The sequence below is a fragment of the Zosterops lateralis genome, assembly GCF_965231275.1.
Source record: "Zosterops lateralis genome assembly, chromosome: 8".
In the NCBI taxonomy this organism is placed as follows: Eukaryota; Metazoa; Chordata; class Aves; order Passeriformes; family Zosteropidae; genus Zosterops; species Zosterops lateralis.
Window position 1 is genome coordinate 15,532,582 of NC_139768.1, and position 22,178 is coordinate 15,554,759.

At 41.4% G+C, this 22,178-nt stretch overlaps 2 protein-coding genes across 3 annotated transcripts in view; both read right to left on the reverse strand.

Moving 5' to 3' along the window:
- Nucleotides 1–16,304, reverse strand: part of SLF2 (SMC5-SMC6 complex localization factor 2) — a 29,778-nt gene extending 13,474 nt beyond the window's left edge. Inside the window, exons 1-9 of one of the 2 annotated variants that reach the window (XM_083866600.1) lie at nucleotides 14,785–16,304; nucleotides 10,743–10,786; nucleotides 10,158–10,267; nucleotides 8,837–8,894; nucleotides 7,030–8,159; nucleotides 3,764–3,846; nucleotides 2,686–2,796; nucleotides 2,245–2,412; nucleotides 197–299 (exon numbers count right to left, since the gene is read on the reverse strand). In XM_083866600.1, coding sequence (XP_083722726.1) covers nucleotides 197–299; nucleotides 2,245–2,412; nucleotides 2,686–2,796; nucleotides 3,764–3,846; nucleotides 7,030–8,159; nucleotides 8,837–8,894; nucleotides 10,158–10,267; nucleotides 10,743–10,786; nucleotides 14,785–14,849 — 1,872 coding nt within the window. In that variant the 5' untranslated portion in view covers nucleotides 14,850–16,304. Of the gene's footprint in view, nucleotides 1–196; nucleotides 300–2,244; nucleotides 2,413–2,685; nucleotides 2,797–3,763; nucleotides 3,847–7,029; nucleotides 8,160–8,836; nucleotides 8,895–10,157; nucleotides 10,268–10,742; nucleotides 10,787–12,333; nucleotides 12,486–14,784 lie in introns of those variants that run through there. The other variant, XM_083866599.1, reaches the window with a different exon arrangement.
- Nucleotides 1–22,178, reverse strand: part of SEMA4G (semaphorin 4G) — a 129,819-nt gene that overhangs the window by 45,325 nt on the left and 62,316 nt on the right. The gene's annotated exons all lie outside the window — the stretch shown is intronic.

Below are 22,178 nucleotides of genomic sequence, written 5' to 3' on the forward strand. Positions count from 1 at the left end.
GAGAAAAGGCTCTTCATTGTTTTACTCCTAGTACAATCAAAGTATTTCAGACTGGAGAACAAATCAGTAGCCAGGGGAAAAATAATATTTGATTTAAAAGTTGTTAATGGAACAGATTCAGAAACTTCTTCAACTGGCTTCCAGGAAAAATATTATACACACACAATATTATAATGCACAAATAGCCCAGACTTACCTGGAAAAGCCACTTTAGAATTGGTACGGAACACAATGTATCACGATAAGCAGAACTTAGAACACCATTAACAACTAAAAAAACCTGCTGCGTTACACTAGAGCTGTAAGAGAAAAATGGGGGCAAGGAAAAAGGATAAAAATCAATTAGTGGTTGCATCATCAGTTTTACAAAAACATAAAAACTTCCTCACCCCTCAGATCATCATCAACAGCAAAGAAAGATCTGAATATGCAAAACAGATGTTATTTTCAGGCTATTACTTATATAAAATGTCATAGTAATCAAACCTTTATTTTTAATAGCAATCAAATTTACAATCATCATTTAGAACATCTTTCTCTCTATAAAGCCATAGTATACAGTCTGGAAACATCTTTAGGGAATAATAGTTTCAAACAAACATTGATTTACACCACTGTACTATGAACCACTATGCCTGACTACACAGACAGCCTGCTATGCTCAATGAGACTATTAAATAAGATTCTTAACTGTCCAATGACCCTTCCCCAACATTTTCAGAATAGGAGAGAAAAAAAACACATTGTTTTCAAAGTTTTTTAAATTCCCTTTTAAACAAAGTTTCTGGAGGTAAACTAATGCAATTAAAATCCCAGCCTAATCTCACTGTGCAAATTTTTGGGGTGCAAACAGTAGCTGTTGGAAGAACAGAAAGTGTGTCATTGCTATTACTGAATTATTGTAGATTTGGTCACTGGGATAAGGTCAGTTGGTCAGAGCAGGGTGCTGATAACACCAGCTTGACAGGCTCAAATCCCATACAGACCACTCACTTAAGAGTTGGACTGGATGAGCCTTGTGGGTCCCTTCCAACGCAAGATATTCTATGAGTCTTCTTTAGAAAGTTAAGGATGTCACAATTGGCTGAATTAAAGATATCCAACTTCCCACATAGCCTTCTTTAGTCTCCACTCTATCTACTAAATCAGATAACTCTGTCAAGAGATCTGCGTCCTAACTCCTACATATACCCTCTACCTGCCTGACTGGCGAGACCTCCATGTGCCAACTGGGCAGCCAGTATGTGCCAACTGGGCTGCACACATAAGCAATTAAATCATAATTGCCTTCTGCAGGGGATGATCCGTTTAATTCTCATTCCTCCAGTCACTGATTTACAAGATGCTTTTGAAGCTCATACCCTTGTGATCTCCAAAACATATTAATAGAAAATCCTGAAGCCAAGGGAGTGTATCACAAACAACACTTCCTCAAGAGATAAAAAAATCATTCTCCTCCTCTTCACATCCACAACTGCACATGCACACGTATATAAAATCCTTTAAGAGTAATTCTTAAACTGAATTCTCTCAGTTCCTGTGATGCATGTTTGGAATAAAATACCAAATGAAATAACCAGAAATTTTCAGGATTTAACTTGTGGCACTAGGCAAGTATTTGCCCAGCTATTTGTAGTGAGAACCTCATACATGCAGAGCAGAAATGCCTGTGGGTCACAGAGGAGTTGTTTATGTACACACAGACATGCTGGTGGCCCAGTGACTGAACCTAACAGATGTCAGACACCCTGACCTTCTGCAATTCTCATTAGATGGAGCCTCAAGTGCCAGGCTCATCCAGGAGGGAAGCACCAAAAATCTCTCAGCAGACATAATGTAACACTAGAAGGTCACAAATAGGTAACCACAAAGGTCCTTCAGTCTGCAGATAGTTAAGTTCATGTTCATTAGAATGTTTCACTTCTGCATTTGTCTCCCACAAACTGGGTGAGGTTATCGATGACAGCCCAATGTGGTAGAGGCCAGAACAGCTGTTTTTCCTCATGTCTCATTTAAGAGGTTTTTCAAGAATTCCAGAGGAGGAAAGAAGGAAGCTTCAAATTACAATTTACTGTTCTGTAAAGCTAACCCGAAAAGGAAAATTCCAGGGAAAGGGAGTCAATCTTGCCTATTTACCAAGACAGAGCTCATCTGCATGGAAAAATTAAACAGTACCTTAAAACTGCTAAAAATAAAAAGAAAATTGTGAAAGTAAATACAACAAAGTGAAGAGCATATTCTTACTTAAGAAGCAGGTATTCTATACGATTTTGAGGGATGAAGTGAAAATTCCTCAAGTCAAGGTTATGTTGAGTGAAGATTTTCCCAGCAGCTGATAAATCAAATAAATCTTCTCCAGGGTGTTTGTCAGGTATGACATAAGTTACTACTGAATACCTCTTTATAAATGCCCTGTAAAAATCAAAGTTGCTTTTATCAATTCAAACACTGAAAAGCTATTTGCTGGTTGAGAATGTTATTTGCAGGTGATGAACACATTGGTCTTATGTGAAAGCTGAATTGTTAGAATACAGTTGCACCCAAGGAAATCCACTCAACCCCAAGAGATTTTAAAATGGTTCTCATTAAACATATAAGCAATTGTTGGAAACAGCGAGAGGTGTGGGGAAAAAAAGGCTAGAAAAGCAGAGATCAAGATGTAATTGGTTTTGGAGCTGCAAGGACCTGTTTTCTTCCGAGAGATCATCTCCACTGGCATTGTCCTCATTTTCTCCATCTGAAGCATTGTCCTCTCTTTCTATGTCTTCCTGTAACTGTTTCTCTATTTCCTCTAACCTGAAATAACAGCAGCAGCAGAGCATATTATCACCATTTAATATTTACAACAAAATCAACAAAATCCAAGCTCTGAACGTGAACCCTGGAGTGAGGAGCCAGTTACACATGGCAAAACTATGTGAGACATTGCATCTGTGTAAAACCCAAGGCTCTTGCTATTCCAAGACACAAAGTGAATGTTTCCCAAAACCTAATGAACTTCCAACAGCACAATCAATCACTGGTTTGTCAGGCACAAATACTCAACCAACTTCTGATAAAGTTTTTGTAATTGCACAAAACTTTCAATCTTGTGGCTGAATGTTTTCTTTTTTCTAAGCACCATTTAATCATTAAACACTATTAGTTACAGGAATATCTGCTACTCCATGAGCAGTCAGTCCACAGTTACCAGGGTCAAATTCTTTAATCAGAACAGTTCATCACAAAAGCAGTTAAACACATATACCCATCACCACCACTTGCCATTAACTCATAAACCACATTTCACTTCCTACCCAAAATATCTCTTGTAAGAATACTCATTAGTTCTGTTCACTGACCTGTGTAACTACTTAGACACCAACAGTCTGCAAAATTTGTCAACCAATACTGAGCAACAAATGTCTTTGAAAAAACTAGTATAGTCAGTCTACATAAATATTTGTATTTCATGCCTGACCAGCAGCTGCTAGCTGGCTCAGTGACCTAAAACAAAGGCATCAGTAAATTTAGCCTGGCTCTTCAGGGGTAAACAGATGCATCACAAATCATTCTTGTTGCTTGGAAGGAGCCTGTCATTCAGCTTTTAACATTTAAGCAACACTCATAGGTCCTGTCAGTTCAGTTGCATGTTGGTGGCATCAGTGGGCAAAGTTTAGCTTGTTGCTAATCAAACTTTATCAGTTCTGGGGAGAAAAGGCAAATCCAAGCTTCTACAACACCATCCCACCCTGGTTTTTCAAACCAGCTTTAAGAAACAAACCTTCTAGATTCTTCTTTCTCCTTCAAGAGGTGATCTAAGCTGTTCACATATGACACCTTGCTTAAAACAGGAGTCTTAGAAAGCTGTAAATGAAATAGTAAGGGATTTAAAAAAATACCAAAAGCCATCAATGCATTATTAGACAATAATCAAAATAGAAACCTCTTCCAATTTTAATATTTTACATGCAGATATAAACCTAAAGGAGACCCTGCAAAACAAGATGATTATCAGATTAGGTTTCTCAGTCCTTGACAATTTTACATCATGGTCAAATCTCTGTCAATGACTAATTTAGATATAAGTGCCTCACAGTGGATCTGAACAGTGAAGCAAGTCTCTGCATATCTGGGGCTGACCTTCAGCTAGCCTTCACAGAGAGCATTACCATCAGAAGCCTTTTACCTCACAACTTTACTGTTGTTATCATCCACTGAGACCCTAGGAATCCCCATCCTTGTGCATGAGACAAGAGCCTCCAAAAATTTCTCATTTTTTTTTATTTTCAGAGTCCCTTGAGGACAAAATTGCAGTGTCTGCTAAATCACCTTCAAATTAACCAAACAAAACAAAACTTCCAATCAAAATCCCAACACAAAATCAAATTAAGGAGCTAATAAATAGAACAACACCCAAAGTTTTAACAAATTTTGCTAGTGGCTTGTCTTTCAGTAGCCAGTCTTTTATTCAGCTTGTAGCAGACAACAGATTTGAAATCTTTTATGGCCATGATTCCATTCTTTGGGCAAGCACAGCTCTTCTGACACCACCCTGGTATCAGTCACCTTCTAAATGTAACAAGCAGCATGTCTTTGTGTGGGAAATTTAGTAGGAAAGCTGAAGACTTCTTAGTTTATGTGTCAAGTAGCTGTTGAAGAACTGAGGAATCAAAACTTTATTCCAATGTACACAAATGCTTTTTCTTACAAGAGAAGAATGCGGGTATATGCGAAAATCATGGTCATGGAAGTGTTGGGACAGTTCTTAACTGTTTTTTCTTAGTTGGCCATTAATAATATCAGGAACAGGCCAGCCACACACATGTCCCACAAGCATTTGATCTAGGCTGCATGTGTTTATCAGGCTTAACCATTAATGAGGTAGTCATGTTGGCTGAGATTGTGAAATACCTATGAAACCACACAAGCCTGATCTGTAACACTCTTGATTACAGAACTGTAAGAACAGATTAAATAATTATAGCTGCTCAACATCTGCCCATGGAGATAGTAACTCAGTCAACAAATAACCCTATCAGAAATTGAAAAGCATGAGGAAAGGGGGAGGCAGAAGAAAGAATTCATACAGGTATTCTGCTGTTTGTTTTCCACTCTAGAAACTAGTGACGGGCTGACCCCAGCCAGCAGCTGAGCACCACACAGCTTGGTCACTTCCCCAGCCAGAGGTGCAGAGCAGTGAAAAGAAAAGCAAGAAAAGCAAAGACAAGAGAATTCATGGGTTAAGATAACAACAGGTTTATAGGGGAAAAGGCATAAGCAAGAAAAGAAAAAGCAATTCAAAGGCAGTCACTCAGCACCTCTGACAAGCAGAAGGATGCCCAGCTACACTCAGAGCAATGGTGACACGCCAGACCAACTCCCCTCACATGGTTCTTTGATTGCTGAGCATAACATCATGTTGCATGGAATATATTCCTTTGGTCATCCAGGGTCTGGTTTCCAGGCCCTGTTCCCTTCCAGCTTTTTGTCTGCTCTATGGGGGCAGCATGGGAAGAAGACAAAGCCTTGATGCTGGGCAAGTACTGCTCCACAATAGGTGGAAGACTGGTCTATCATCAACACTGGTTTTGTCTGAAACACACAGCACCAAACAGCTGTTATAAAGAAAACTAATTCCAACCCAGCCAGGCTCAGTATGAAATCTCTTTGTTTAAATACAGCCATTTCCAACCTGTACCAACTGTCAGGAATGTCACACTAATGCAGGACCTTCCCTATTAAAACATGATTTTACAATAAAACTTCAAAATCACTACTTATTTGAAAAGGTCTTACTGAACAAATGAGCTATTTTTTAAAAACACAGACCAATTTATCACTATAATATCCTGTACACAGGGATTCAAAGAAGTCATCTATCCCTTGTGATGGGAATTCATTCAGCTTTTTGAAATCCTAAAATACTTCCAATTTCCATGAAATACAACCTCAAAGAAAACACCACACTTACTCATATGCAGATCTCTGACAATCACAGACTGTGTCAGGGATATATGACTGGAGTCTAGCACACAGATCTCTGAATGTCTACATCCATTTCCTCCAGTTAAATTCGGCTCATAAAAATCTTACCTAACTAGGAAAACAAAAGCATTAGACTGCACACATCTTCTAAACGTAGCCTCCTAACTTTAAAGGGGGAAAGCAAAAACAGAACTCCTAAAAACAACCAGAAGACATAGAGCTAAATCAATCTGGCTGCACAAACTGTCTTTCATCCATTCCCAGGACAAACACAGTAACAAGCACATCCCTGCTCCAACTACACTGTAAATGTAGAGCACAACAGGACCCTTAAGCCAAGTAAGCAGTTTTACAGGCAAATAATTCTGAATTATCATGCATTATGAATAAGGGAGAAAATCATATAAAAATACAACATAACAAAGCTGATTATCTGCTATCTCATTACACTCCACTGTAGCTTTAGTGGGTGTAATGAGAATCAGCAAGAGGTGGCTGAGTGTTGGTGCAGAATACATTCTTGACTAATATTAAAGTAACTATTACTAATCAGTGACACACACCCTGACTGCTGTTAGCAACAGTTCTACCGGCACCACTTAGACAAAAACTTGACTGAGTCTACAAGTCTACTGAGTCTTTTGTAGAAGACACAGTCATGATTTGTGCCCTGCATGGTTGTGGAATAAGGTCCTAGAAGACTAGTGGACATCTCAGCTGCTGGAGCAGCTTGTTATTTAAAACTGAGCCAAATAGCAGAAATTAGTTCTCTAGCACACCTGAACAAGTTGCTGTCTGTATGTGCCAGACGGAACAGGTGAGGTTGGAGGCAATTTGATTTTTGAGTATGAGACGTCTCCATTCACCTGGGCCTCTGTCTGTGTTTTGGTGGTATATACCTACTATATAAAATTTCATTCTCCTAAAATTTGAAATATGGGGTAATAACTTAGCACTACCTGCACCTTGCACTGTGCTAAAATCTATATTACTTTTCTTGCAAGTAACATCCATAAAATAACACTTGAAAGAATGTGCTTTTTTGGTTTTTAGCCAACTTACATGAAGCTTCAGTAATGGAGTTACAGTGTCCTGAGAAACACTGTCAAAAGAGTCTTCTGGGGTTTTTGCCTGTGGTTTGACACTTGAACTGAGAATTTTTTGCAGTGGCATTAATACTTCATCATCGTCATCATCATCATCTAGAATGCATTCCAAAACGTCATCTTCACTCTCAGAGCTGCTTTGCCATTTTCTGTTCAGCTTGGACTTGTGTGTAAAGTTCCTTTTAACTTCTAGTTCTCCTGAGGATTGTGAAGACTCGTGGCTGCTGTCCGTTAAAGACTCTTTCAAAGGCAGTGAAGGGGGAACACTTTTGCCAGTCTCTGGGGACAGTCCAAGTTTTCCAGAGATTTCCATTCTACAAGAATCAGGAGTATTTTCGGAAATCTCGTGGATTGTATTTGAAAAACTGTTGCTGGGTTGAATACTGTATCCTTTATTCCATTCATGTCTTTCTGGTCTTTTGTCTTGCTCTTTCCTAACATCCAATACCTGAGATAAGCCAGCAGCCTGGAGAGGGGATTTCATGCCTTTTGTTTGTGTTAAGTGGTGGGGAGAAGGCAACACAGTACTTTTTTCCTGAGAAAAAGGAAGGGACTTTTCCAAGAAAAAGCATGAGTTAGCCAGCTGCAATTGATTCTCTTTGGTATCCACGACAGAAATGTGGTTATTTTTAGCAGGACTGCGTGCAGAATATGAAGATGACAAACCTACAGTGGAGTAATTATTTTTCTCCTTTTCATTGCTTGAGTTGAGGAATTCCTCTGAAAGAGTCAAATCATGTCTCGACAGGGCAGCAGGCTCCTTGAGTTGAAGAACATCATCATGAGGAGACTTTAAAAATATATTTTTTACAAAGTCACATCTCCTATATTTGCATTTTGAAGATGATCTACTAAAAGCAGGGTCATCCACTTCAGATTGATCTGAACAATCTATGTCCACACTCATGGCAGAGTGTTTTCTTTTCCCAGGAGAGTCTCTTGGTTTGGACAGCCCAAAGGGCACCTTAAGGAAGTGTGAAGAAACAGCTGGGCTCTTTGGTGCACCAGTGGTCATCTCAGATGATGTTCTAAAAGAAGATGCCTCATGTTCTAAAACCTGCATTAGCCTTGGCTGAGATGGGTCATCTGTGAAGTGTTGGAGAAAAAAAATAAAACACAGTCATCATGTTTAAAAAAACCAAAATAGTAACAATCACAGCTTTAAGAAATCAAACAGCTTTCAATTTAAAAAACTAGCTTCTGTTTTTAAGTCAACTAGGGCTACAGCAGCAAATAGTCTGATGGGTTTCCACAGCCACAGACCTCCTTTTATTTCTTTTTAAAGTTTATATTCCTACTGACCTACCTCAAGCTTTTTAGATTCCATTCTACCACCCATAGAGCAAAATTATGTGCTTAAAAAGGTCAAAAAGCAACAAAAATACCAGCTCAATTTTAGTGGTTGGGTCAACAAGAATAGTCTTTCTGGATTAAGCTGAAAGGCACAATTTATTAACCACCACAGAAAATGTGGATTATCCAAAGTGCAAGAGAAACTATAAAAATAATCTGAGATCAAGGTTTTAAGACAACGGAATATCATAAATTCTAATTAAGTTACATTCACTGTGTTTTACACTAAAATCCTAAAGTACTTTTAAAACTCTTCAAGCTTGCCATATATTAGAAATAACATAGACTTTTCATAAGCAATTATTGTTTTAGTAAAATAGAAAACAATTTCATAGAAAAAAAGCCATTAAAAAGAGATATGAAGTGATTAATTTGATTAATTAATCCTATATTAACAGCAATGCTTATACCTGAGGCAAGCTCCCTTGAACCAAAAGGCAGTTTTTTTCTTACAGGACACCCATTCCCCTAAAAATAAAGACAGAGGGAGAAAAAAAAAAAGTCAATTGTATACTTTTTAAAACCAGTGTTGAATCCAGCACAGACTTATTTACACACATGCCCAGAAATATGTTAATAGACCTCATTTCAAGGCAAATTTAAAACATAGCTGCAAAGATCTCTCCAAAAACCAAATCACATCTTTTTTCTTCAGATTAAAAGTGACCTGTAATTAAATACTACATTTTTAATAGGACCACTCGCATCACTATCTAGAAAACTGTGGCCTAAATGCATAAATCTGAACTGCTATTAACTGCAACCTCTAAATAGCAGAAATTTGCCAGTCTGCTCCCTAAGCCCCATTGTAAGAAAACACAAGATTATAAGACATTTAAGATAAAGGCAGCTTTTTCTACAAAATACAGCTTCAAGTTACAACTTCTATTGCATTTCCATGTTTGCATCCAGACCAGAATATCTCCCCTGCTTTTAAAACAGGATTCTTCACTGTTTGTAAAATGATTAAGAATCAGCTTACCCAAGCATGAGCTAAAACTTACAAAGGAATAGCAAAAGAACAAACTTCTGTTACATTTTAAAAAGGCAGCACCAAGAACCTGATCCTACCATGTAAAATTTAAAAAAACCCTAAAAATTTAAAAATTCATATGCACAATGGGTCAGTGATTTCCACCTTTGTTAACTCTTTTAGAAACACCTGATGTAAAACACTTGTTCCTTCAAATGGCTTTACAGGATGTGGCTTAGATTATTTCAGTTTCTGCTTCTCCCATTCCCTTTCTCTGCAAAGAGCTTCCAGTGACAACCTAAAAGCAGAATCAGTAGGAGAGCAGGGCAGTGGGGAAATGTGGCTTGAGCTCAGAGATGTGGCTCTCATAGTGCCATCATTTCCAGCCCCAGCTTTCCAAACATCAGCCGGTGGAGGTGACACCCATCTGTCAGAGTCTGTGAGATCCATACAGTCATTCTTCTCTTCCCAACTATTTCCATAAGACAATGGTGCTCTCCTTACACCCAGACATTTCTCATTTCTTCCCTGCTCTGGCTAGGCAGTCTCTTCCTTTTTGGTCAAGGAACTTATCTGAGACCCTGCGGTAACGAGGAGTTTCTGAATCACCACTTTTGGGTATGAACAACAAACCCAGGGCCCTGCACACTCTGCAATTCTCTCACATGTTTACACTGTCCTTTTCCTCAACTCTTTTCCAAAAGACACCTATCACAGGACATATTTGGTGTTTGGTCTGGCATCTTTTTTCTTCTGACCTTCTTTGGAGAAGACGAATTCCTGTCAAAACCTTCAGTGCGTAAAACTGACCGTCCCATTCCTTCATCTTTTACATTTCCTTTGTCTGGTGAGGACAGCACAGTTCTCTCTTTATGGCCATGGTCCAGAAGAGAAAAGAAAAGACCAATTATTCACAAAAACTATATTGGAATAAAAAAAAAAACCAAAACAACAAACCTTGCTATAGTATATTCCTTGGTAATTTCTCTCTCTCTCACACGCAATCCAAAATTAATTAACTCAACCATCCAGTTCTGCTGCTGCCATGCAAAGAATCACATGGCCTGTGATGCAGCTTCAGTTGTTATAAACAATCTGGCTTAAGCATGAGACATAATTTGAAATAATTACATCTCTATTTAAAGAAATTAATTTAAACAGGAAATTGATTTTTTCAGTTACATTATTAGAAAAAAATTAAATGTGCTCATTTGGACATATTTGGTAAGCTATACTCATTACATTGCTGCTCCAATATGGAATGAGATTGGACAATCATTCTGCACACTTACATAATTAAAATTCATACAAATGTCTCCCACTTAAAAAAAAAACATATTTACCTTGACTTAAAACTGGTTTGAAGAACTCCGTAATCATCTGGTTTCTGAAGAGAAAACATAACTTTATCTTTTTAAAAGAACAATACCTAAATGCCCATTCAGTGAACGTTATGTAATTAAAATACTGTAAATTATTTCCACGGATTTTCTTTAATGCCAGCAGGTGTTATTTCTGATGAATCATCATCCACTTCACCTTCCAGCCTTGACTCTGCTTGGCCAATGAAGTCAACCTGTCGGTTTCCTCACTCAAACTGTTTTCTTTATAATTCGGGTAAATCTTAACCACCCTTCCACCTTAAACTACGTTTTCCTGAATGAGACTGACCTCATCTGCATCCAGTATTCTAGGTGAAATAAAAATACAATGCTGATTATCTGCTATCTCATTATCCTCTACGGTAGCTTTAGTGGGTGTACTGAGAATCAGCAAACCACTAAAAATCAAAAAAACCACCTGCAAAACCCATAAATAGATGCTCTCCCCCAAGAAAAGAAAAAAGCTGCACAGCCATCAGCTGAACCCAACACGCCTCCCAAAACTAAGGGCACAACCTGCTTGGAAGAAGGAATGAGGAAACACTTTCACTTGTTTTAAGAACCAACCCCCTGAGCACTCGGGAAAAGCAGTCAGCATTTACAGCCACACTCCTGGTTAACTCTGGCTGGATAAAAACTTTCAAAGGTTGTATTGGAAACACTAGCAACAGCTTCCAAGACAGCAAATTCCTGTAACATCTTGAAAAGCTCTATAGAAAGAATGAAAACAAACAAACAAACCAGAACAAGCCCAACCAAAACAGAAACTCACATAGAAAAACTCAGTCTTTTAGAAAACTGCAACAGAACCGAAATTGCACAGTTTCGTTTCACTTTCTTGGGGAAACAGTTAGATTGAAAAAGTGAACTTTTACCCTGTCCCCTTCATTCAAATAACAGCGCTCTCAAAACAGAAGATCTGAACAAAATAAGGCGCCACTAACAGCACAAGAAAACTTCATGACTTGTCTCATTCTGCAAGAAACAACTGAAAAAACCTCTGAAAAAACCCAAATCTCTGGCAGATTTCGGATTTCTAGCTAGCAGACGAGTTTGCCAAGTCTAAAGACACTGTCACCGACCGCCGGTGTTTTCCCTGGGCAGCGCCCGCAGCACCGTTACCGGCTGGGCCAGAACCGACACCGGCCTGGGACTGGGCCCGAACCGACACCGGCCTGGGGCCGGGCCCGAACCGACACCGGCCTGGGGCCGGGCCCGAACCGCTGCAGCCGCTCGGCTCCACAGGTGCCCGGGAGGGCCGAGCCGGGATTCTGAAGGATGTGCTGGAAACCCAGCCAAAACTCAGCCGGACGCTCCCCTCACGCTCCCGGACGCTGCCAGACCCTTCGGCCAAGGAGCAGCAGCACCACGTGCCGGTTCCGACGGGGAGGCCCGGCCGGGTCCGGAACACCAGGGCGGCTCCGGGGATGCCGCCGGTAACCCCCGCCGAGCTCAGCCCCGACACCGCCCCGGGCAGCCGCCAAAGGCCGGGCCGTCCCGCTAGGCGGGCTGGCCGCCCGGCGACCGCCCCTCTCCCGCGCCCCGCCGGTACCTGCAGCTCTGGGCCGCCTCTCTGCCCGCGGCCGCCGGCGAAACATGGCGGCGGGACATGGCGAAGGGAGGGACCGGAGACGGCAGCCCCTCGCCGAGCGGGCGGGTCATGGCAGGAGCGGCCCGGCGGGGCCCGAGCGGCCGAGGGGAGCGGCCGGCCCCGGCAGCATCGCCACGAGCGCGGCCCGAACGCCCCGCACGGCCGGAACGCCCAGGGCGGCCGCAGGTCACGGGCGGGAGCTAACGGGCTCCGCTCTTCCTTTTTTTCAATGGGTTTAGACGCTGATTGGCTGAGCCTCTGCAGCAGCTGCGCCTCCCATTGGTTTCTTTCCGCCGGGGGCGGGACGGGCATCCGTTTCGCGGCCGTGACTGGCTGTTGGGGCAGCGGAATGCGGGAGCGCCGTTCCGCGGCCGAGGGAGGAAGAAGGGTTGTTTGGCGCCTTGGTCTCGTGCCTGTGCCCCGCCCGCGCTGCCGCGCTCTGATTGGTGCGCTCGGGACAGGCCCCGCCCCCCGCACCAGGCCCCGCCCCCAGGGCGCTCCCGGTGTCGCGGGCGGGACACGGCGGGGACAGGCCGGGGACACTGACGGGGACGCTGGCGGGGATATTTACGGTGCTTCGGCCACGGACAGAACCGTCCTGCCGGGAGAGCGGCCACCGAGCCGCCGGCCGGGAGGCTTGCACTGCGCGCAGGAGGAGAGATCCAGGCTGCGCATCCACCTCCAGAGCCGCGAGACAGGGCGGGGAGGATAAAAAGTTGCAATGGGAGTAACTTTTTAAAAAGCAACAGTAAACCCTGTGCCTTCCCAGGGTTTACTTCCCAGGGTTCACAGCCTGCTATGCAAGATTCCCTCTGTGCCTGGGCTTCCCCCAGAAAAGGCATCCCGAGTGGAGTCCCGTGTCCTGCAGCATCACCTGGACAACATTTTGGACAAAACCTTGGACTAGGCAACCTGAAGAACCAGACCTGCCAGCTTAGAGAATGCCAGTACTGCTATCTGTGATATTCTGTATGAAATCACATCATTAGTCTGTAAAAACCAGCAATATGAAAAAGTTACTTCAGCAGTTCAAAGCAGCTGTAAAAAAAAAAAGCAGCATGACTGCACAGATAGGAGAGATCCCCTAAATGTCTGTGTACATTGGGGTTTTATTGGAGGTTTTGTTTAGCATTTTGCGTAAGGGTGGAGATGACCAAAGCCACTGTTTTCCTGATGTTTTTCTTGGATTCAGGAACACCAGGAGACAGCTGGCTCAAATGAAAAGATGTGACCCACCCCACCTCTGTTCTCACGCCCTGCCTTGGGCTGCCCTGGAGAAACAGAAACAGAAAGTAACAGTAACACAGAACTGGAAGCACAGGACAAAAAGTGCTTTTTGAACACTTGAATACGTGAGTCTGCACCTCACTCCCTTTCACCATGCCCATCCCTCAGTCTCTGTTTTTCAAAAGCTTTGAGCCATGTGATTTCTGATCTCTTAAACTCACCCTTAAAAGCATAAAACACTGGCTCCATCACAACATGCACCTTGTTTCTTCCTTGCCTGAGGCCCTCCTACACCAGTTCTGCTCTCAGCTGCGAGCTCCCTGCCCCAGGGACCACCCATGACTGTTGTGTTTGTAAAGAACCCTCCTGGAGGGGATCCCACTGTTTGACAACAAGCTTCTAGACCTAAGCGTAACACTTCAATAAACCCATGTTGATGCTGGGTGCAATTCCCTTGAGTAACAAATGAAGAACAGTTTAGCTTGCTGTCATATAGACTTGCTTGAAAAGACAGTAATGTATATATGAAATATACCATTAATGAAGGGTTAATGCTTCATGCCCAGTGTTGTCCAGGAATCCCAGAAATATTTTTATAACACATTGAAGGAGCAGATGAAATTGAAGTCCTGTAAACATTTGCTTTGTCTTTCAAGTTTAATACTTTAACCGTGGAAAATGGCAATAGACATAGAGGCATTTCTAAGATTAAGTCACCTGGAGTAATAAAGAGTTTCTAAGAGAGAACCAAGGAGTTGGATGCAGAGCAGCTTCGACAGAACATCCAGTTCCAGCATTGGTAATGGCAAGGTGAAGCTGTTTATCATGGGAAGTAAGGATGGATTTCTGAAGTGGCAGAGGACTGTGAAACTCTCCTATAACTGTAAACACAAGAATAAAAGCAAACACAAGCAGTGAGGCTGCTCACCCAAAAGGAACATTTTGCTAAGGATCCACAGGGAGTGGCAGGTAAGGGAAAGACTGGTATTAAGTTACCCTCTTGAGATTAAGTGTTGTAAATTGCTTTTTTCCCAATACAGGACCAAATCTGCGTGGAAACAGATCAACCAATATCAATTAGCATACCTTTTATTAAGTTGTTGTAGTCAACTTAGTAGAGAAGATCATTATGCAGACAGTAAATTCAGTTATTCTGTCAAGCTTCACACACTTGCCACCACTTACCCAGCAGGGAAGGAAAGGCTGACCACAGTGGTTTTCTCAGATAGACACTGATGTGCCACTGGCATCAAGGTCTATGCTCAGAGAAAGAGAAAGGAAATGTTTGAAGGTTTTCATTGTTTTTCCTGGGAGAACATAGATACTGAAAAAAGTTGTGGAAGCGATGGAAGGGATAAAACCCAGTCTCATGTGGAAATGTTCTGATATAGGCAGCTGTTGTTCTTTGTGCTGCACATGTAAAAGGGACTGCTGAGCACTGTGTAGGTAGGGGGTTTTGAAGCAGAAAAACACTTATTTTGAAACCATAATAGTGATGATTTCTTTAGATTTAGGCTGTTTTCCTCTGACTGAATCATATACCTGAGCTCAAAGCCACAAGCATGGCAGCACCCCCATGAACATGTCTGAGCCAAGCCTGTGTAAACTCATCAGGCTGATTTACTCTTCCAGGCACTTCCATACTCAGCTTCCTGGCTGGGCTTGCCTCGGCTGCTCTTTATTCTCTTCATCACCAATTTGCCATGTGGTTTCAGCACAGCCACAAATTACAGTAGAGCTCAGATACAGACATTTCTTGGCATTCTTGGTTTCCTTTCTTTCCATCTTTCTGGAGAATCTCTCCCTTTCTCACTAATTCCCGGATGTTATCAGATCAGATACTCCCTGCTGTGCCTTGCAGGAACCAATTTACACCTCCTTTACCAAGCAGACACTGATACCTTGACATACAGCTCATGGAGCTGAAGACTAAACTTTCCTTTAGGTAAACATCTGGAGAGAATATTTATGGTACCACTTCCAATTGCAATTAACAGTTCAATCAGCGAGGCGATTTTTATCTCAAAGTTGTGAAGTATTTCTGCTTTTCAGAGCCTGCTTTACCCAGAGAATTGTAATGTCACTAACTGTAGTGATAGTAACTAATAGTAGTAGTAGTGACTACTAACTGTAGTAGTGTAACTAGACTACAGTAGTAGTGACTACTAACTGCAGTCACTCTAATTGTAAACTCAACTAAAACACCAGTTCCTTTATTTGACTGGACAAAAAGCTGGCAGCACTCCACTGATATGTCAAAAGGACACAGTGTGTAGAAAATATCTGTCTGTACATAATAATTCTACTACATTAATATACATTTACTAATCAGTACATAGTTTGCTCACTTTAACTAACACTAATGATTCTCCTGGCATATATACCCATTCCCACAACCATTTTCATGGAAAACTTCAAATCAGTCTGTCAGTTAAATTCCATCTATTCTATTCCTTACCTTTTATTTATTCAAGTATTTCCAAGTCGTGAGTTCCAGGTCTCTCAATAATTAAAGTTTCATTGACAATACCCATGAAACCACACACACAAAATTCCTTTGTTGTGACTGCAAGGAGAAGTCTGGTTTATAGCTTAAGTAAATTAAAAATGGAAATGGCCTTCACCTGTGGCTTCTTCAGCAGACATCCATGATGTTAACATTCACCAAAGCTAATTCCTGTCCTTGATTCTCCCTTTCTGTGGAGGCTGTCTCTAGGTGAACTTCCTGTTAATCGCTGATTGTTTCTGTAAAGATTAATCATTCTTGACACAAAGGTCAAACACAAAAAGAAAAGATGAGGGACAACCCACTGCTAGCAGGCAATGAAAAGGGCTTTCCTTCAGCAGCTTATCACTGTTTCTCTGGCTTTTTCTCCACGACATGAACATGTTGCTTTCTGCATAACAAGCAACAAAAATTTTAGTTGGTAGGTTTAGTTATCTAATCAAGTTGCCAGACTTCTCTCATCTTCTTCCACTTACACGTTATGCTGTGACCAAGCTCTTTCAAAGGTTATTTCTTTTGCAAAGATTGAGGGAATTCCTGAATCAGCCTTAAATATTGCAATTCTTTCACAATCAGAGTTCTGATGAAGCTAGGGACTGTTCAGCCTTCAGAGTAATTAACAGGGAAATGCCTGCTGGGACAGGGAAATAAGAGTCACAGCCTCCATCAGGGGTAAGCAGACAGGACATGTGGCATCTGGCCAAAATGAGGAAACACTGCTGTTTTTCAAAAGCTAGACATGCAATCACTCAACAAAACCCCTTACACTGACTTTCTACTATTTTTAATCTAAGTTCAATGTCTGTGAGTGAACAAATGAAAGAGTATCTATCAAAAGTGGCATGCCTAGCAAATCTTCTTTAAAGGGTTTTTTTTATTTAGTAACCAGGTAAGTCTGCAGCCAGGGACCACACAGCTGTCACTTCAGTGAGGAAATGACATCATCACAGCTTGGTGAGAGGGGAACAGGCTTTGTAAAAGCAGAAGAGAGTAAGATATTAATAGGAAAAGTTGTTGCCACCCTGTCCAAGATTTATGGAGGAAGAAGCAAGATTCTTAGGGAGACAAATTCACTGCAATAACTTGGCCTTAAGTAAATTACATTCTAAAAATTGGTTCATACCAGCTCAAAAACTAGATGTAGCATCATCAAGAGGAACCCAAAATGTGGAACAAGGATTTGAAAGCCAGTATCACATCCCTAGTGTTATGCAAGCAATCCTCATGGATTTTGACATGTGTCTTGAAATCCACAAGCATGAGGGTGTGAAAACGTGACTAAAACATATGACAATGAGTAAGGAAAATAAGTTCTCTTTAAACTAAACATCCCTTTTCATTAAAATTCACATTACATTTTGTTGCATTATTATTTTTACAGCAGCAAATGCAGCACACATCTCATCTTCCCAGAGCCTTGAATGCTTTAACACACCCTCCCAGTCTTGCACTGCAGCCAGCTCCCCCACCCTGGCCCAAATCAGAGAGCAGGGATGAGTCGTAGGCTCTTCCTTGGATATCTGAAGTCAAATCACTGCTAGAAATGCATAAAACTGCACAGCACAGGGTGTTGGCCAGAACCGTTTCCACTTAAAGAAGATCAAGTGTTGCTACAGCACACCACTAATTGCTCTCCTCTGAATTCCCTCGAGAAATTCACAGCTTTCCCAAAGAACAAAGTGCATACTCCCACAGGAGTCCCACTACAGCAGAAATATCTATCCCCATACCCACAGGATAAACTTGTGTTCACACAGGAGGAAGAGGGGGTTCCCCCCTCACGTACACTCCTGATTTGACATGACCTGCAGATAATTTCTGGCAGAGCTGTTGCTGAACAGTCAGTCCCCATCTGACAGTCGTGCAGTGCATTGTGTTAACTCACTGCAATTCTTTGTGCCATTCATCAGTGCATTCCTGAGACTATTTCTCAAGATAACTTTTAACTCTTACTCTGTTATCCAGCGCTCACCATCCCTCCCAAATTCACAATAGTTTAACAAACATACTCCACAAATGTCATTTTAGGCCACTGTGTGGACTCTGGATGAAACATTTGAATGCCCTTGAACACTGGACAGGCTCCTGGAAAAAATTAGGCAATACATCCTGCTCTTCTGGCAACACACCCTCAGTAACACACCTTAAGTACAAGTGAGCACAGGAGAGGTAGAGATGGCCAGGAACTGGTGCAATTTAGGTGCAAAAATGTCTCACGTCAATTTTGCAGGTTACGAGTCAAGACAGGCACCTAAACATACCTGGCACATACATAAATAGGGAAATATACCTCCCCAAATTCTGTTCCACAGGGCCACACTGTTATGGATTTCTGAGCTTGTAGCTTGAAAGTGGTTTCAGGTGTACTTATGCCAGCTAGAGTCATACTTCATAGTGATTATGTGTAAATACACTGTAGTGACCAAGTCACAGGGTAATCAGGCAGCAAAATGCTGCACAGCATTCAAAGAAATAAACCTGCTTTTTGTAAATGTTGGATTAGCAGGGCAAATAGTAGAAGAACATAAGCACATTTAAATCTCAAGTGGCACCTGTCAGAGAGAAAATTGAGAAGAAATATGGAGGCAACACTCTTCATGCCAATAATTCTCCCACTATTGAATATTATCTCTAGATGTATATACATTCAGTATGGCTAAAAGGATACCCAGCTTGACTAAAAAGGAGAGATGGTTCCCCCCATGCTCTACTTCATGTTTTCATCATTCTGAGCATTGCTAAAACAGGCTCTGTCCACTTACAGCTTCCTGCTTCCAACCAAACTTTCCAGAGTGACACTGCCAAGCAACCCTGGGACACCCTTAGGCCTTTTTCTCAGTGTCTTACTTGTCACTTAATGATGAACTGTTGACTCTGGCATCTACATAAGCACCCTGTGATGATCCAGAGGTCAAACCCTGAGCTAAGACAAACTGGCACACTTTTAAAATAAGCATTGGGAAATATGAGTGACCTTCCAAAACACCCACTGGCATTTTAATCCTTAGAAACTTCATTTGTAGGTACAAGGTCAGTATTTGCAACAGGTTAGCTGAGTCTGATTATCTGAATATCATCTCTGATAAAGAAATGGTTTGGAGCTCAGCTATGCCTTTAATTTTATATTGTGTGACACCCACAATTTATAATTAACTTGTAATTATTAACATTTATTTATCCTGTTAATAAAAAAAGTCCTCTTTAAAATATGTTTTCACGTAATAGCCTAGAGGAAATTGATATTTTTTTTTAAATACACAAAACATCATGCAGCATGAACTCATCTAGAAAGCATTTCTTCTGTTAAAACTATGAAACAGCGGAGTTGAGTCACACAAAGCCTGAATTATTTACAGCTTCATTAAATGGGCCACAAAAATGTAAAGGTTATAACTTGGCAGGTATTCCTACACTTCCCTCAACTGTGCCAAAGGAATTTCCTTTAATTCCTTCTTAGGGAAGAGTTTAACTTGTAACAAGAAGACTACAATCAATCCAATCAATTAGTTTCATCCATGTTCCTTATCAGTCACAGCTTTGCAAGACAGCTCTTCCTCTCTGCCCTCTGCTAAAGGTCACCACTTCCTCAGCTCTCCTTCCTGGTACTGTAAGCACACCTTCCGCATTTCCATCAAAGTAGTTTTTCCTGGTTTATGAAATAGACTTTTTTTTTTTTTTTTTTTTTTTTTTTTTTTTTTTTTTTTTTGCTAATCCAGATTGTTTTGACTGAAATGAGCATGTGTGGGTAGAAACAAAATCTTCCTGCGCTTTCCCACCAATAGCTCCAGCTCATATGTACTTTGACTTAACAGAGTTTCTGTAATTTCATTCACCTTTGCCTTAGCTGGGTTGATCCTGCAAGAAAAAATTATCTCCAATGATCTGTCCATGTTCCCTCTTCCTATCAGCCAAACCTTTCAAGAGGATCAGGGTGTATATTTGTAGTACATGCATGGTCTTCCTATATTTCTGCCCTCAGAGTGAGCAGCTGTGGCTTTTCAAAGGCAAGGAAACAAAACAATCCTCTTGACAAGCAAGGAAAGCATTTTTCACTTTCATACACTCAAAAAAGCTTGATTGCTTCGTTATCATCTGTAGCTGCTCTGTTACTGTTTCTTATGCAGCCCTGCACACAAGGCTGGTTGTGCTTGGCACTGGTCAAACACAGTGACCTTTTGCTTTTCTTTTAATTTGGGGACTGAAAAAGCCTCCCTGAGCAAAAGTCTTTGGTGGCAGTTTGGTCCCTGAAAGTGAGCTCTGCTGCAAAAACATCCCACCTGAAAATCTTCCAGCCTCCTCTTCACCATGCTGGGCTCAGCAGAGCCACCAGACATCTTTACAGCCCTGTGGTGAGCAGACTGAAAACTCCAAATAACCTCAAGGCAACAAAAGGTTTGTGTATTTCAGGAAAACCAATTCCCTGCTGCATTACAGGGTGTGAGGCAGACAGCACAAGCCAGCTAAGAGGGAAGGATGGGATTTGCTTTTTCTGCAGCAGCAATAGCACTAAACCCCAGCCTTCTACAAAACTAAGACAAATCGAGGAGATTTAATTACCATATCCCTCATTCCAAAAAGAAAGCAGGTACTGTTCTAGAGGGCATTTTGATTTATTTCCTGATATCTATAACAGGAACTAATGTTTAGCATCAGAAACCAGACAGACTGAAATGAAAAATAAGAAACAGGAAAAGAGTGGCAGTGGTTAACTAGTAGAACAAATTATCAGGGGAAATGTTGGTTTTCTCATTTCCCAATGTCTTCAGATCTGTCTTTTTTGGAAAAAATATGTACTTTAGTTCAGCATAAATCAGTGTGCTGATGTCAAGTGAAACAGGAAGAAATTGCAAGGCCTGTGAAAGATGGGAGGTCACTCAATGGGGTCTAATGGTCTCTGCCTGTTCTGCAGAGCTGAACTCCAGAACAGGAAATAGAAGATTTCTTTTGCATCCACATGCACACACATCCTGCACCAGCAGGGTTCCCACAGTCAGCTGGTGTTTAGTCCCACACGGGGTGTTCCCCTGCTGATCACTGCACCCACACTGCTGCTTGCTCAGAGCCACATGCCAGCTCCTGTCACATGCAATTCCCAGCCCTTCTGTTTTTCTCATTCCAGGCCATGAAACAAATTCAGGTCCTCCTCCCTTCTGCTCCACTCAAGCAAACATCCTAGACAAAACAGATCCTGGGTGTCCTACACACATTATCTGTCTTTACTATCCCATTATCCCTTTAAGGACAATGCAAGTTTTGTGTAATTTTTTCTATACTTTGACAGTGAGATTAGACAAGGAACCCACAAGTACCCATCACTTTTTGGGGCCCCACTTAGATCACCACACCATTAATGTTTTATTCAGCAGAAAAACACTGTCTTATTTCCCACTGGAATCAGTAAGGTGCTTTTGCAAAGCAAATCCTGACTAGTAACTCCCACCCCCCTCTGGCTGTTCTCTGATCACTCAGCTTCTGGGACAAGGTGACCAACAGGCAGCACAGCACATGCAGGCAACTTGGGAAAGGTCTGAACAGCCTTTTGACAAACCTGTGTTTTGTTTTCTGAATTCCAGAACATCCTAACATCCACATTCCTCTATAGCCCCACGTAGCAATCTTTCCAGCTCAGGTTAAGCTTCCATTATACTTGACCATTATCAGTCTCTTTGGGATCACAGTATTTTTTAAGATATCGTAGCAAAACACTCTCATCACAAAAATTATTAGAACTTCATCCACTTCAATTATTTCATACAAATTTAGGCAATAAATCTGAGCTTTTACCTAGAAAAATCAAATTCCTTCTGTACTAAAGGACAATTGTGTCTGATATCACTTTTATTACCTTTATATCTGCTAGCCCATTTCACAGAAAGTTTGGCATTGGGAAGGGTTTGTGTTTTTTTTTTTTGCAGAATCTCTGCACACCTTCTGCTCACCAACACCAGTATTGCTCAGTAAATATGGTCACCATGTCATAGGAAAACAGAGGTCAAGTACTTCTATAAAGCCACATCACAATTCATCTACCAAGCAATAAAAAATACCAGTCTAAAATATCTCCCACCTGACC